A 17,860-nucleotide genomic window follows, 5' to 3' on the forward strand; every position below is an offset into this window, starting at 1 on the left:
TCTGAAGTCTGGGCCGATCCCACCTACTATTCACACACCCACCACACATTTATTTTACTCTCAGCTGGTGCTGTAACACATTGTCTGAACCAGTTCCACATGTTCTCCATGCTTCCTAGAGTCACTACAGGTGCTGTAAGTGGGTCACCCAAAATAGAGCAGCACAGCAAACAAAAGCCGGCTGCTTGTAAGTACAGCATATCCCAATTGGACTGATCTGAGATCTGCCTATCCTTACCATCATCGGTGTGCCTCATATATTTATTTATTTAATTACTTACAAACTAATGTTGTCTCACATTACAGTTCACAGCACAGAAGAGACTTTTAAAATTATCTGCAAGGTCATACCATGGATGCTTGAAGGCAAAAAATGCTTGAAGGTAAAAAAAAAAAGTTAATTGTCACAGCCCACCTTTTATCAGTCTAAATAACCAAAGGGCAGGAGCTCTTCTGTACAAACACACCAATATTTGCCAGGTCTCTTATCAAAATTGATCTGTTCTTTGTGTAAAATTGGAAAAGAAAAAAAAATAGCAGCCAGAGTTATGGATATGATATGATCGCAGCACAAGGCAATTTCAGCATTCAGGACTCGCTGGTTTAACACAAGGCACAATCTACACTGCGTCTGTGTACAGAGTTTGACTCGGTCGGATTTGTCAAAGAATTGGGTTCCATTATTCATGTCAAGAGTGGATTTGCACCCTCCTGTGAAGACTGGCAGGACTGTTAACAGCTGGAGAAAGGCAAGGTGACCCTGTAGCACCAAAAAGCAAAAAATGTAACTTTAAAAGCATATTTTAAACCAAAAAGGGTTTAATTTTTTTACATTAACCAACACAGTATTGACTGTATTTTACAAATAATTTTCAAAGTGAAATGTGCAAAATACATAACAAAAAATACTTCCAAAAACATTGGAGCAAACACTATGCTGCTGAGTTCCAAACTGAGTAATTAGTAATAAATATAATATATCCTAAAATTATTTTTTCTCTAATACTGGAAAATGACAATTTTCTGTTTAAATATTTGTGGTGACATGACAAGACCAAGAAGGTGATTAGAGTTCGTCTTGGAGCCCAGCTTACCAGAGCATCAGGTTACAGGGAGAGACCTGTCTCAACGCTGTCCAGGGCAATTCTGTGCTAATTTCCTTTAATTCTCATTTATGTATTTTCTAAAAACAAGAGCACCAATTCCTGTCTTTCTTTTGTCCTCTGTGTTCTTCTACACGCTGACCTTCATCATTTATCTTACAGTTTTTCACAATGATGCAGTACACGTAATAAGTGAGGCTACATTTAGCTCTCATTTACCTGTGTGTGTGTGTGTGTGTGTGTGTGTGTGTGTGTGTGTGTGTGTGTGTGTGTGTGTGTGCAAGTGGTCTAATATGACCTGGTAAATAGATACAATGAAGGAGAAGGTGTAGAACTGCATATGTGTGTGTGTGTGTGTGTGTGTGAGTGTGTGTGATTGTGCCTGTGAGCCTGCAGTGATGCACCCGGAGAAAGTGATACATGGCTTTAATTTGGGAGTGCTCTCCATTTGCTGTCACCCTGTGAACAAGCTCAGGCACTTCCCAAGACAAAGTGGCCACCTGAAGCCTCCCCACTGCCTTCGTCCTCCTTCTTTGTTCTTTAAATTGAACACTTCATTATCTTTCCTGCTCCTTGTTCATTGTCTATCTCTTTGTTTAGTCATTCCTTACAAAAGGGAGAATGCACAGTATGACAAATTAAGGCTAAATCAATGTGGGAGAGCCTCAATACAGAATTACTGATCTGGCAAACTGATCTATTCCCAACACACACAAAAATGTTCCAGAAGCAAAAATAAATAAATAAAATAAAATGCCACTAAGCTGCCATGTGGGTGGATTAACTTAAATGTGAATGTGTTTCTTTAAGATGGAAAAAAATCACAAATGCAGACATATTTTTTCCTCAATTTGTTCAAGCTATTTCTGCTTGCTATCGCCACATACAAATCACAAGGTAATTTTCAACAACATGCCACTAAACCAATCAAAATTCAATATGTCTCTTATGGAGAACGGTTATCAAAGTGATTGTCATTGTGAAGCACAGCAAGCACAGCACACGGTTACACAACAAAATGTGTCCTCTGCATTTAACTATCACCCTTAGTGAGCGGTGGTCAGCCATGACAGGCGCCCAGGGAGCAGTGTGTGGGGACGGTGCTTTGCTCAGTGGCAGCTGGCGGCTCAGTTGGCGGCTCAGGATTCCAACCGTCAACCTTCTGAAGGGCGGTAGTAGCCTAGCGGGTAACACTCGCCTATGAACCAGAAGACCCAGGTTCAAATCCCACTTACTACCATTGTGTCCCTGAGCAAGACACTTAACCCTGAGTGTCTCCGGGGGGGGCTGTCCCTGTAACTACTGTCACTCTGGATAAGGGCGTCTGATAAATGCTGTAAATGTAAATGTAAATGATTACTGGTCCGTAATTAGCCCACCACTGCCCAATGTGATGAGCTTGGCACAAGGGCCTGTTTGGTATGTAACACATTTTAAAAGCAAATGCACAATAGCGTTTTTTAGGCCAGGTTGTGTAAATCATTAAATGAAAGTCAGTGAAATGCAGCATTTCATGGGAAAAAATATACATATCTGTAAAGCAGCCTTCAAAAGGGACTTTTAAGTTAAGTCTTTGCAATGTGATTTGCAAGATTCCCCCAAGCCTGCACCAATCAGCAGGCTCGCTGCCGCTGAGTAGGCATCCGCGATTAGAGCCCCGTAAAAGGAAGAGGTAGCAGCGAGAGGATGCAGCAACATTGATGTGGACTGGACGTAACACGTGTGTTCGTTTCTGTTCCGCCTACGGGGTTGTGTTCTCACCTTTTCTGTTCTTTTTGGCCCTTGTGCCGTTTTTGTCATAATGACTTCCCTCTTTTGCGCCTCATTCCCTAACCAACCCAGAGACTTGACAGAATGTTGCAGCCAAACCAAGATGCGCACAGAGCCAAATAAGCAGAGTAGAAGTGAGAAAGAGCAGCACCCTTGGTTGCGATAGCTGCGTCAGTGGGGTACGCTGGCGTGCCGCCCATGGGAGAGGTTCTGCGGGACCGTCATAATGACTTCCCTCTTCTGCGCCTCATTCCCTAACAACCGAGACTTATTTTTGTCCTTTTTCTGTCAGATTACATGTTGCACACCATTAACACATTACAGATGCAGTGTGTATGTGTCTTGGAATTAGGACACTAAAAGTATTCGCCAGTATGCGGCATCCACAACTGGAGCTCCTCCCAATGTTTAATACCTTGTGTGCATATCAATGTGTTGGTGTAATTTCCAATTATGGAATTTAGCAGACACCCTTATCCAGGTCTACTTACTGTACAATCAGTAGTTACAGGGACAGTCCAATGGAGACACTCATGGTTAAGTGTTTTTTTTAGGGACACAATTAAGTAGGGTTTGAACCTGTGATACCTTTGTGATATTCTGGTTTATAAGCAAGTGTGTTACCCACTAGGCTAATACTGTGTATCGCAGTAAAAAACAACCCAAATAATAGATCATAAATCCATAATATTACGGGTCATATATGGATCCAGAATCCGGAATCAAGATAAGCAGTATGTGATACAGCCAGTCTGTGGATGGATTTTAGTTTTTCACAGTCTGTGTCAGTGGCTTCTGAAGAACGACGCTACAGCATCAATCAGATGAAAACCATTACAACAGTGGAAAGTCAACCCAGAGGCTAGCAGCCCACAGGGCAGAAAAATAACACATTAGGGAGGAAGGCTGTTGTCAGGGTCACCTCTCTTAGTGAGCAGTGAGTTCAAGAATGTTTGCCTACTTGACAATATTATGCCTGATGACAACATTTATCAAAAGTAACATCAACTGATTATTATTACTATTATTAGTAGTAATATATGAATTTCACTTGAGTTTAGTCAATCTCGTTTTAAAACCAAAAATCTAAAGTTAAAATTTTTTACATTTTCCTAAACTCCATGAATTATTTAGACTGAATAAAAAAACCTGAAATAAGATCCACTGAGCACTCGGTATCTCGTGGAAAATCGATGTGGGGAGGGCGGCAGAAGTGGAGCGCCAGGCTAAATATAACTCGGACTAGCTGGGCTTCACAAGCACACACAAGAACAAGATTTCATCTGTTACTAATTCATGCGCAGGCCTGTATCTTGGCCTAAAGACAGGAATGAAAATGGATTACAGGTGAGCCTCTGAGGGCGGTGGTCTAGTGGTCATAAAAACTATAACCAGCAACATCAAGAGTTGAGCCCGACGGGCCTCGGCATTGTCTATTTGGTAAGATTTATCCTTGCAATACCTGACAAATGCACAGGCGCATCAGATTAAAAACTACAACAACCTTACACTTATAATTGTATTTCATTTAATGGATTTTGGGACAAATTATAATGCAATTAAATTATATGAGGCTTTTAGTATGCACTTACTAATAGGTTATTAGGCAACTACAGCTTGTTGATTAAGTTCCTTTTACTTATTTACTAGATTTTTTTTATGAATACCTTGAGACTATGTGCCCCAACTAACAACAATGAAAATACTTAACATAAACCCATAATATTGCATGTCATACAGTACAGGCCAGTACAGGCAGAGCGATAACTCCACATGTGCTCATTCATAGTTTTGATGCCTTCAGTGAGAATCTAAATGGTCATGAAAATAAAGAAAACACATTGAGTGAGAAGGCGTGTCCAAACTTGGCCTGTACTGTATATGGATCCAGAATCAGATAAGCAGTATGTGATACAGACACTCTGTCAATGGCTTTTAAAAAAAATGGAAGAACGGGGCTACAAAATCAATCAGATTAAAATCATAACAACAGTGCAGTGCATATTTGAAATAATTATTTTGTTTGTATATACCTGGACAATCCTCACACAAAACCCTCCCTATTCTGTTCTGTTCAGCATATTTGTTCTGGTTTAAATTAACCACTACATGTGTGCTGCACCTCTAATTACTGTGTATTAGGTGCTGAGGAGGACAAAATCTGCAAGACGAAGAAATGTCAAAATGTAAAAATTCATGGCTGCCAGGCTGCATGCAGGCAGTAGACCTCAACCAAACATAATTGGTGTAGCTGCAGCCTCGCCCTTCCTCATCATTAAGCAGAGCTAAGGTGCTTTACTGTGATATTATGTTGCTCTGGCAAGGTTAAAATATAAACAGCAGAAAACGACAGAGGCTGCAAAGCTTGGCTGGTCAGAGGTTACGAGCGATCAGCGCTAACTGTGTTCCACCCCTCTGTTTGACTCGGTTTATGGGAAATCATTAGTGGTATACACACAGCGAAAGATGAGTCGTTAGGGGACCAATTCATTAGAGACACAATTAATTTGGCCACCCACTTGCAAATGTTTTATACAGACAGAGTTTGGCCGGATTTAGCATAATAATCTGAATACTGCATTCGTTAGCTAGGGATCGTGATAAATGCATTGCTGCAAGGGGAAACATGGTGCAACATATATGTAATTACTCCATAATTATACTGTTATTACTGTGTCTGTTCAGATTATGCAAATGAAATGCATTAACACAAAGCTGTTCGCTAAATTAAGAGCACTGTAACAATGAGAAAGCCCACCAATCATTAAACATTAACGCAGGGAGACACATGAGTGAGGCATGGTCCCTCCCACCGAGGGCCGGTGGAGAAAGCTGCACAGAACGCCAAGCTCCTCAGGCTTTCAGCAGCGGAAATGAGACAAGGTGTAGCCGAGAGGAAATGAGCGTTCAAGGGCACTCAGAGTCTGATGCACAAAACAGACCTTCAGCAGACCTTCAGCAAACTCTCTCTCTAACACACATATACAGACACACACACACATGTATTTTACATACATGCATACACTCATACATAAACTCACAAGCAGACAGATGTGTGACAAGAGAACACACACTCTCTGCCCTCACTGATGCAAGTCTGAGGTGGGTGAGGCCAGCGGTAGGGAGAAAGGTTTCATTAAAACGCCACGTGATCCACTAACACTCCTGTTTTAGTATGAGGTTACAGACGTTTAAGCACATACTGTGTATGCTTGTGTATGTGTGTTTTTGTGTTTTCACATCATAATAAAGCTAAGAAACATCTATTGTTTAAATAAAGAACCATATATGTATGAATACTCTTTATGAAACAGTGTGTATTATTGTGTCTGTGTGTGTGAGTGTGTGTGTGCATGAACTCACCAAGGCCTTTAGGGGTGATTCCGCTGCTGTGGGCGGGGTTGATGGCCCAGTAGTAGTACTTCAGCGTGTGCATGAGCTGCAGAACAGTGCCTACACGCCGTATGGTGCTGTAGATGGTTGCCGTGCCAATGAATTCAGCCGACAGGTAAGTGTACAGGGACAGCTGCACCTGGGGGGAGTCCCAACAAAGAAATAATGCTGTTAAAAGTGTGTATGTAATTCTCAAACATGGCTGGAGGTCATCCTTTTGGATCCATTGATTTTTGTTGCAGATTCACATTAACATACACTAACATTCAGATTTCAGATTAATTTTCATGCTGAAAACTGAACACAAAATGCCAATCAAAGGAACCCAAATTAATTAAAAAATATTATATGATTTAATAGCCCTGTTCACCTCATATCTCTTAATGATTGATTAATTGACATCCTTTGATTATTAAATATTTAATTATTTTACATCTATAAGGGTTTTGCTTTGGTTAATTAGCCAGCTTCCCGGTGTTCATTTATAATTTTCATTAGTTTTATCAGCAGGGTGTCCAGAGGGTCATACTGATGGCGGATGTGAACTTTATATTAACGTATGTGGCACCTGTCAGAGTGATTGGGGAAAATGGCTTCACTTTTGATAAAACCAATTACTGGACATAAAAATGCTGGAGCCGGTACACCTGCTAAGGTGCAGCCGTGTCCCAGCAGGGCTCTGTTTAATAAACACTGATTTAGGCTCCTTTAATCTGAACGTAATTACAGCACCGATTTTAGATTCTCCGGTAGCGTCCACGTTCCCCGCAGTAGCACAGTCACGCTGGCTAGCAGAAGACACAAACCCACTGACCCTGCATTACACTACGCATCACACACCCAGCCGCATGCTCGGTTAGTATGCCCTGTTGTAATTAAGCCTGTTCCCCTGATCACATGGATCCCAGCAAACATACATTCACATTCTGGCCACAAAAAAAGGTCATTGTAGAATCGGACTAACTGATATGTGCTGTGGGGTAGAGCGCCGGTGTGGAGATAATGACGCTGATAGAGTCTCAGTGGAGCTGGCCCAGGCGGGGACAGGGTGAGACGCCTGGTCCAATTACAGCCCGGCTCAGCAAACAGAGCTGGTGGTCTCCATCTGCCGATGCCTGAAGGCGAGGGAAGGGGCCAGGTCCGCAGCCTCAAGGGAGGCAGCGGTTCGGGCTTCAGTCCCAGGGCGCAGGAGGGAGGGAATGGATGTTCTATTTAAAAAAAAAAACACGGCGCTCTAACCCATTTCATTACTGCTGCTCTGTCTCTCTTTCTTGCTCCATCCTTCCCTCAGTCTGTATCTTGCGCTCTCTCTTTCTCTCTCTCCTGCTCCCTCTATCTGCTCTACTTCTGAGGATGAGGGCCCTCTGGAGACACACATACACACGTATCTCCTTCTCTTCTCTACACGTCTCTGTATTTATTTCCATCTGCAGCCCCCACTCTTATTTATTCATGAGGTGGCCCACTAGCACAGTCTCTGCAGCAAACGTATTTTCCACACAGGCCAGACTCTTCCGCCTCACGCGCTTCTTCATGGGTCATTATCGGAAAGGAACCAAATTTCACTTTTTTATGCATTTCAAAAAACATCCCCTCTCTTCATGTGCTCAGTGTGTGTGCGTGTGTGAGAGTAATAAATCCTTGAAGTTCAATAAAAGCTTTAATACAGAAAAAAGAGAAATATCCATTAACGTCAGAACCCTGAAATCTTAACCGGCTTAGAAAAAGCACAGAGGCAAGAGAGCAAATGTTTTTTTCTTAACATCTTAGAGATGCAAGCAGAGAGGAGTTAAAAAAGTGTGTTGTGTTTGAAGGCGTGTGCAGGTCAGTGTTTCATTGGTGTGTGTGTGTGTTTTACCTTGGCTGGAGTGTGGATCCATATGGCTGCATTAAAAAGGATGTGGTCACACAGCTGTTTGAGCAGCGGCGCTCCATGGGCAAGGCCATCCAGGTACTTGGCGAAGGACAGGAACTGTTCTAGTACAGCCCTGGTGATATGGACCCGTGATGACTGACACACAGAGAGAGTTTGTTAAAAATACTCATACTTGTTTTTCATTCATTCAAGTTCATTCAAAGCAGCATCTTATGTGATGTGGTTGAAATTTAAGGTATTAAATAAATGGAAGTAAATGGGAAGATTAAGCAAAAAGGCACAAAAGTGGTTTATTATTCTGCTCTTTGGAATATTGCAGCAGGATGAACTGATATTTCGTGGAAGGAACCTAAATTTGGGAATTTGGGAATTCAGGAAGGAGCGTATGAATACGAGTGATTATAAAATGCAAAAGGATGAATGGTGGAACTCTTGCTGAATCAAAATCTGGAAATCGAGCAGAATAACATGTATATGTGATTAAGGTGAAATCTATGCACTGTATGAATGAATATTGACATAAGCCATCAGCACCACAGACAGCTCCTCTTTACTGTTCATTTAAATTTACATTTACATTAACATTTATGGCATTTATCAGACGCCCTTATCCAGAGCAACTTCAAATCAGTTGTTTCAGGCACAGTCCCCTCCTGGAGACCCTCAGGGTTAAGTGTCTAGCTCGGGACACAATGGTAGTAAGTGGAATTTGAACCTGGGTCTTCTGGTTCATAGGCAAGTGTGTTACCCACTAGGCTACTTCCCAGCCACCCTGTTCAACATTCAGATTCGAGATTTATTATTTGGCAAATTCACATTAAATGTATGGAATGGGTCTCTGGTCCCACCAAAAAGCCCTAGAATTATTATGGGGTTAATGCATATATTATTTTAAAAAAACTTTCCATTAGCCCGGCAAAACTCAACAGTGATCAAAGCGATGCGAGCAAAGATCTGTGCCAAGTGTAATAACACTGCTACTAGTGGTCATCACATGGCCTGCTGCCCACTGGGCTGCATTTGACTTTGCAGGCGGAGTGAGGAGTTTCAAACTTTGCAGTAATATGCCATCGTTCCTGTCTGGCACCTGTGGTGCACCCAGGTGTACGGCAAGGGGGAGGTGCGGAGTGCGTACGCCCAAAACAGATGGCGGGATATGCGTTAAAGCCCAGCCTGGCAGCGGGGGCTGTGCCACGAATGTGCCAGCATGCTTTTTCAGGTGCAGTCTCCAAAAAAGCACTCCGGCACGGCCCTGGCAGACGCTGAGTGACAAAGTGGGGTTGTTTCTCAAAGTCAAAACAGGAAAAAAAAGTCTCTGAGCTGCTGGATAAAGGCCAGAGGGCTGTAAGAAAGCAGGAGGCAAGGAAGAGCAAGAGAGTGGGGTGATGGGAGAGTGATGGAGGGAGAGATAAAAAGAGACAAGGGCTTCCAGCAAAAGGGATGGGGATGATCTGGGTGTTTTTTTTATGCTCATCAGGGCAGTGGTTTGCACTGAACAGTGAGCTGTCATGCCCACGACTAGGAGAAATAAGGCTTTGACTGACAGTGGCGGTTCACACTGGTCTTCATTCATCATCAGAGTGATCAGAGTGGCGCCCCTCCCTTCATGCTAACATGGAACCATCTGTGAGGCGGGAAGGAGGCGGTCGACTGGGACCTACCTTCTCCAGCAGATAACCAATGACCAGGAAGCCCTTCCCTCCAAGCATCTGCTCCTGCATGGCCACAGAACTCTTCAGAAGCTCCACCAGGAAAGCCAGAAGTGTCGCACTGCATATTCACACAAATAAGAAACCAGACTAAAACGATGGACTGAGAATACAAATTCACAGCACACAGTTTGTTGCTGTTTTGCTTCCAGGCAACTGTAGCCTTGTAGTGAGTTATATTATGTAATGGAACATTCATTAGTATTGAAGATTATTTTTTAGATGTTTGACTGTGATATTGCTGTATTTTGGTGCATCGTATTACAACCACTCAAAATTATAGATCATGCTGATTGACTGATTGAATGATTGACTGACCTGATTGTTTCACTGCAGTATGAATTAACTATTTGAATTATGATGCCTTGTGAATAACCTTTGAGTCACACAAAATATGTAACAACATGAAGCTTACCACAAATGTGCCCCCCCAAAACTCATTTAGGACAGTGAAAGTAAAGTGATTGTCATTGTGATAAACTGCAGCACAGAACACGGTGCACACAACATAATATGGGAAGCCATGACAGGCGCCCAGGGAGCAGTGTGTGGGTACACTGCTTTGCTCAGTGGCACCTCAGTGGCACCTTGGCGGCTCGGGATTAGAACCGGCAACCTTCTGATTACAGGGCCGCTTCTTTAACTGCTAGGCCACCACTGCCCCTAACAAAAACTGAGCTGTACTAAATGAGTCTGGGGATTATTTTGGGGGACTATATTAGCAATCTAAGCAAAGCATTTTCACCTCTAAAGTGAAAATTCAATATATTAAAGTTAAATTGATGTTTGAATTTGAACAAGCCTGCCACGTTTGCATTTGATCTGATCAAAGCCCAAACGAACCATTAAAGCACCACAGCATTTTTCCCATTAAAAGATTTCCATTTATTTAGCACAGCATGACAGTCATCTACTACAGGCATCTGTGCACCGAAAAAATCTATGTCAAACACGAAGGGGGATAACACACCGTAGAGGACAAAAAAAAATAAATCAAAACTATTAACCAAATTAATGAGACTTGATTGATTGACTAATACACAAATTTTTCATGTTATTTCACTGTAATGTGGGGTTGCAAACCACCCCACAAAGAAAGTGGCCTTTATTTATGGCAGAGGGAGAAAGCCCTTTACAGGGGACTCTGTATGTGCCAAGTGGCCAGAGCTCCAGCAAGAAGCTGGGACGAGAGAGCTGCAACCTCCAGACCCCAGCAAGGGCCCGGCGCCACTGGGTCAGCCAGACTCGCCCTGAGCTGCATCTGGCTGGTAGAGATGACCTCACTCACCAGACTGTGGTCTCCACCTGGCTGTCGTTGTGTTGGTGGTAGTCCAGCTGGGCAAAGAGGGGGAAGAGGACCTGGATGCCCCCAATGGAGTGTATGGCACTGTGGATGGAGTGGGTCACAATCGCCTTCACATCCTACGGGGTGGAGCAAAAATAGACCATTAGCAAACAAATACACCCCTAATACACAAAATTACACTGCTGTGCTATTAAATGAGCCATACTGTAACACAGCAGCAGTCAACCCTGCAGAGCTTCCATAAGTTCTACATGGAAATAATCTGCAGGTGATATTCAGCTACGTGCCACTTTACTGAGGCAGCTGGTGACAGATCACATGCGACCCCCACCTGCAGCATGAGGGCGTGGGGGGAGTGCACAAAGATGGAGGCATTCTCCCGGGGCGAGGACTCCAGGCACAGCTGGGCGTCGGTGGCCTTGGCGTTGTACGTGAAGGAAATGCTGCTGGCGAGCTTTCCGTCGTACAACACCTGCTTGTGGTGCTCGGCGAGGTGGATGTCGCTCTCCGACTTAAACTTAAAGGTGCTCTGCAGACGGTAGGGAGAGAGAGAGAGCAATGCATTTACAGAATGAAACATCACTGACACCTCTCAATCCGTTCTTTCTTTCTTTCTTTGTCAGAATGTTCTTCATCCCGAGCTAAGAAAACACGGCCTCCTAAAGCAGCAACACATCAAGAGTCACATGTGCTCTGCCGTAGCCAAATTCACACACAGTCAGCTGGAGGAAGTTCAACATTTGAACAAAATGTGTGAAGTGCAACGAGGCTTTGCAGACACTCACGCACACGTAATGATGACTCCCGTCAGGAGAGGGGGAGATGGTGGCAATTAGCTTTTTAAATACTAATTTGTGGTGTTGTTCCCCTGCATTGAAGCCAAACACTTTATCGGGCTAAAAAGAGGTTCATATTTTTCCAACTGTGGCATCCGCTCTGTACGAAAACCATCAGACTGGGTTTAATGACAAACGCATATACGTTTTTTTTCATCATCACACCTATGCTATATCGGATACATCGGCTAATTTTATTATCATGTTCCACAGGTCAAAGACTTGTTTTCAAGACAGCTGTGGGCTTCATAAAGCTTGAAAACGGAATAGCCTACAGCCTTGTGGACAACACAATACACGCTGTATTCCCTGACTACACTCACTTCAACCCAGTGGGAATATAATGACACAGGTCGGGGTTTTACTTTGCAAATGAGCCCAGAGAGGCCAGCGGAAATATCAGACAAAGGATGAGAGTGTGTTTAGCAAGAAAGAAGAGACTCAGGGGGTCTAGGTCTTTGGTTTGGCCCTCCTTGGTGTGTTTTTTTTTTTTTTCTGTTTTAGCGCCTCACAAGACTTTTCTGGCTCTCGCATATGAGATCACCTGGAGATGGAGTAAAAATGCCTGACGAGTGTGGCTGTTATGTCGGCTATTTGCCTGTGTAACGTCTGTTTCGCGTTCTTGGTCGATAGCATGGTCTAAAACAATTCTCTTCGCACAGGCAATTACAAATAACACAGATTAACCCTGTTCATGAACTACACAACTGTTGCCCTGAACAAACCTGTCAGATAATGTAATCGACCAAGAGAAACACTTTAGAAAACGCTGGCGCATCTTTCGGACTGGCGCAGCAGCGCACGCGGCTGCCGGATCGACAGCTTAAGTGCTACCTGCTGCAGAAACCACTCCAGTCGCCCACGGTGCGTAGCGCCGGTGACATCAGCCCATTCAAAAGGCTGCAGATGCAGTCGGGGCTCCTGCTGCAGAGCCCTGCGAAACATTTCAAATGAACAGCAGCGCGGAGAGGCCTTGAGAGACACAATTTACATGGGCGTGGAGCTCGAAACGGCGTGGCGAAAGAAAAAAGGAAAGCCGAAAATAGAATGTTTTCTATCAAACAGTCGAACATGCAGCACTTCTGGAAAAAAAAAAACACATTACACTAAGAGATTAAGCCATTATTAACACTATTATATTGTTCCAGAATATAATTCTGCTGTTTCAGTGGGACAATTAGCTGTGCCAATTATGCAATGCATTCTAAATGGATTTGGACAAGCCATATTCAAATGCATTACTACAAATTGTGAAGTATACTGGGAGAGCATACTACAAGTAATTGTCGTAAATGTAATTAGCCATGGGTGACGTTTGCATGCTCTCCCCGTATCGGTGCAGGTTTTGTCCAGGTTTTCCGGTTTCCTCCCACCAGCCGAAGGCATGCACACTAGCTGAACACTCGCTTCTAAATTGTCTGTAGGGGTGAATGTGAGAGCAAATACTGTGTGAGTCCTGAATAAGGAGCGATGGCTACTGAGCCAGTGAGTATTCAGCCCAATGACTCTTAAAATGTAACATCTTTCATTGTATGGACATTCTATTACAATACAGTGTGATTTTATAAACTGAAAAATTACACCACCGTTGTTTATTTTAGCATTTTTTTTTTTTATTTCAATTACCTATAGTGTTGTATTAGATCCTAAATGAAAATGTTGCATATTCCAATTTCCTTCTAACAGGGTATAAACAGGAGAAGAAGGACGGGAACAGAAACTGTTCAGAGCAAACTGCAATAAAAACATAATAAACAAGAGCGTTATTGCAAAAACACAATTTTGCCCTTTTTTTTTTTTTTTTTTTTACTAAAAGTGTAGGAAGCAGCATTTTCTGCTGTGGTGGTTGTCAAGCCTAGCCCCCCTCCCCCAGGTTCACCACGCCATGACAGAGTCCTGATGGTGACGCAACGCTGCTTATCAGATTTAGCCTTTTACTGTAGCACGACCCCCACGGCGACACAACATTTGTCTTTGGTGACAGGCAGCGAACGAGTGCAGGGACCCCCGAGAGCCCAGCACAATCCCTCTGAAGAACACACGGTTGCAGGGAGCTGGACCGACAAAGCCTTGCTAAGAGTCCACAGCTTCATGCTGGAAGCTGATATGCAATTTTCTACTGCGTTTCATGACTTTCACAGCAGCATCTTCATGAGTTCTGGGAAGAATTATTAGGAAAAAAAGGTGAAATTATTAACAATGGTGTCAGCTTTATAAAATAAAAAATGCTGCAAAACCCTGCCGCTCTCTCTCCATGCAATAAGCAGCCAGCCTCTTACATCACCACCTGGTGCCTGTGAGTCACGCCAATCACACCCACGCAAACGCAATCACGCAAATTGCAGCGCCCGTTCGGGCCAACAGGCAGGATATCCCCTACAGGCCTTGTCCGCACACATCCCGTCACTGGAGCGCCACCGTCACTGTGTCCGGAGCCACTCGGTCCAGCACTGAGACAAAAGGGAGCGCTCAGCACCTAGGCCAAGCCAGCGCAGCAGTTCTGAGCCCAGAGGCCCGGTGGGTTTAATCACTTGTTGTCACATCTCGTGATGACAGGGCCATCAGCGTGTCTAGACAGCAAACACAGGCGGACGTTAGATTAGCAGTATAGCTTTAAATTGTTAAAAGTCACCGTTGGGATATGCAGGAGCTTGAGAGGGAGGACATGGGGGATGAATGAGTGGAGCTTATTTTAATGAAAATTGGTGGCAGATGGGTCCTGCTACTGTCTCACTGCTTGGATGTGTTGAGGTTGGAACAGCTGTGAACTTACCAGATGTGTGTGTGTGTGTGTGTGTGTGTGAGTCAGTGAATGAATGAGTGTTTGAGAGAGGAGTGAAAAAGCCACAGAATGCTAGTGAGTGTGCGTTTGTGTGGTGTGAGAGTGTTGGTGTGAGGACAGGTAGGTGCTGGTGCACCTGTGGGATTCTGTTCAACTAACCTAGCGATGACAGACGTTGACAGACATTGACAGACGGACTGTCTGTCATTCTACCCAGAATGCCTCACTCCCATGGCAGGCTCTTGGCCCGAGAAGACCCTATTCATAACCCTGTCACAGTGCGTAATAGCCTTCAACTTCATTAAAACCTGGTCACGTTGTATGTGTGTGTGTGTGTTTGTGTGTGTGAACACAGTAATGGAGGGTCTGGAACCACAATTAATAAGGGAAACGGCAAGTCGGCACCGATTAGAAAGAAACCGCCAAAGGAATTTCTCCAGGGATTTCTGAGTCATCCGCGCATATAGAACGCCAGCCCATCTCTGGCACAGCCTAGGTTCCAGTTCCTTCCACACAAAATCCATTAAATACCCAACCCATGTCACCTCCGACAGGTGCAACTGAGTCCATTTGTCAAGACCCCAGATAAAAGACCAGGAATTAACCAAGCCATCGAGTCCTTAAAGCACTCTCTGTCTGTCCTCGGCAAGGCTGAATGCAATAAAGGTACAAAACAAGACTAAATTAAGAATAATGCCACCTAATGAAGGAGTAGCTGCCCCCTTATTGTTAACTGAAGACCAGAAAAAAAAACAAAAAAACAAAGAAATCTCAAATACCAACCCATTCAATAATGTTGGATTATTTAAGGGTTTTTGATCATTTATTATCAATATATTTGTTATTTACACACATTATTTGCATGCAGTAATACGTCTCCCGATGCCATGCTTCAAGGCTGTTACCTTCAAAAGTAAGATAAGCAATTTATGATAATTAATATCAAACATTCTTTGCCACAAGCGTGTGTTTTGCCAAGTAAGCTCTCACCTAATTAGATATTATCAATATTCTAGATATTTTAAGCAGCCCTTGACTGCCTGGTTTTTAAGGGAAGACACAGGCTGCAGTGATTTATAGAAAACGAATTGGCAACCTTACAGCACACACACATTAATGAGCAGTAATATATGATGCATTAAAATGCATTTCTTATGAGAGGTGGTAGGTGCATTTCTTCTTTCATAACTCAAATTCGTTCCCATCTGTACGTATTTTATCAACAGTGAGCGATGAGGTGATTTTCACATCACAGAAATAGTTTGTCTACAGGTCCATCAAGAAAAAAATGAAATAACACCAAGAGGTATGATCTTGTATGGCGTATGTGTTAATTAAAGTATACACTCGAAGGCCCAATGTCTGCGCACCTCTCAGACTGCAGAGCCAGCCGCGAGGATGCATTGATTTCAAAGGCTGATACAGCCGTACGTACCTTATAACCGGGTCCCAGCTGATGAATTGCAAATATCTGAGCGGGATTGAGCGCCTCGCTGAACACGTAGATGGCCCCAAGCTGCCCGCAGAACACTCTGTTAGCATCCGCCGTCTCAGATGATCCCAGGAAACATTTGTCGTAGCTCTGCAACGGGGATTCATGTAATGGTTTCTCAACTTCTGTAGCACTTCCTATAATAATCAGATGTCTAATGGTCTCTAAAGCCTGTCAGCTATTGTCCAACAAATAAGACAGCAACTGCTTAGGAAAATAAGGTATCGATTTGGTTGAAAAAAGGAAGAGACCAAATAAAAGTACAAGCTGGAGCTATTAGCAAATCTGGCCCTAAGGCTGGACACGTTTTTTTTTTTTTTTTTTGCATGAACATTGCATGAGAGCTGGAGTTGCAAAGCAATTATAGGTGCATGTGAATTATCTCGATAATTACAAAGCATCACAACGACAGCAGGCTTTACACCAAGGCGGGGGGGCTGTTCAGATCCCTTCTTACTGTAAGGTGAACTCGGTGAAGGGGGGGTGGTCCAACTGGTTCCTATTCATTATCGTACAAATGATTGGACGCCGCCCACTCTGGAGCCGCAGTGGAGATCTAAATGCCCTTCAGCGAGATTTGGTGAGGAATAGCACTGAGGTAAGTGTGAATTTATGCTCAGCAGAATAATTAGCTCACCATCAAAACTCTTCTGTTTTACTTCGTGTTTACTCCAAGCCTCGCCTCAAGCCAGACATTTTCTCTTCTGTTTGCCAACGGATCCTTTCTGGGGTTTTTTTTATATTCAATCTTTCTATTCCTGTCCTCTTTCTCTGTACCCGGTACCTCGGTGACAAATGGATATTCAGTGTGAAGATCAGTACGAATGCTCTGCCAAAATGTTAACCACACATTTCTGACATTTCTGCAGCTCTGCTGGGGATTTACGTATCTTTCGTTTCAGAATTTCACACCGCACATTAGGATCAAACACCACGCTTTGAGTGGCGCCTGGGGGCAAACGCACATCCCAAACAAACAATGCAAAGAAGCCAGACCCGGTGTGGGAGGAAGGGGGTGGGAGAAAGAAAAAGCAGAAGAAAACGAGGCAGGGTGCCTTACATCGTTGGTGTTGACGTGCCATGCCATGTCGCCATAGGAGACAAGCTGACCGTTGACGTAGCAGCGGATCTCGCTGTTCCTCCAGCGGTTGTAGATGTGTACAATGCTGATCATGTACCACTGCAGAAAAAAAAAAAAACATAAAAAATTACCCCGGGGCCACCAGCATCCTTCCTGCCATTTTCAGGGGTCAAGGTTCAGGATGGTTCCTAGCACCTGGGTTATTTGAGGGCAAAAGCTCACCGTCCCACTTAAAGTTCTATAAAAAATCAGACTTATTAAAAGAGAGGAGGACACATTCTGGCATCCGTTTCCCTTTCTTTAAGAAGTACAAATTTCCAAAACTAAGCAAAGCCACAGGGCTCAGAACCTAATGTGCAAAAATTTGCATTGGGATATTAATTATAGATCAGAGCATGGGCAGAAGGACTAAGGCATTCTGCTCTGGAAATGTGACACAGCGTGTATGTTCTTGTGTGTCTGTACAGTGGTAGAAATAAAATTAAATATGCTGTTGTTTTCTGCCATTCTAC

The 17,860-nt window shown here is 43.5% G+C and overlaps 1 protein-coding gene across 1 annotated transcript in view; it reads right to left on the reverse strand.

The window, feature by feature from the left end:
- Window positions 1-17,860, reverse strand: part of LOC114774347 (neurobeachin-like) — a gene marked incomplete at its 3' end in the record, with an annotated part of 88,888 nt that overhangs the window by 59,660 nt on the left and 11,368 nt on the right. Inside the window, 7 exon segments of the mRNA XM_028966272.1 lie at window positions 6,237-6,405; window positions 8,125-8,277; window positions 9,804-9,912; window positions 11,140-11,273; window positions 11,489-11,686; window positions 16,211-16,357; window positions 17,328-17,447. Of these exon segments, the coding sequence (XP_028822105.1) occupies window positions 6,237-6,405; window positions 8,125-8,277; window positions 9,804-9,912; window positions 11,140-11,273; window positions 11,489-11,686; window positions 16,211-16,357; window positions 17,328-17,447 (1,030 nt within the window).

Source organism: Denticeps clupeoides, unplaced genomic scaffold, assembly GCF_900700375.1.
Source record: "Denticeps clupeoides unplaced genomic scaffold, fDenClu1.1, whole genome shotgun sequence".
NCBI classification, from domain to species: Eukaryota; Metazoa; Chordata; class Actinopteri; order Clupeiformes; family Denticipitidae; genus Denticeps; species Denticeps clupeoides.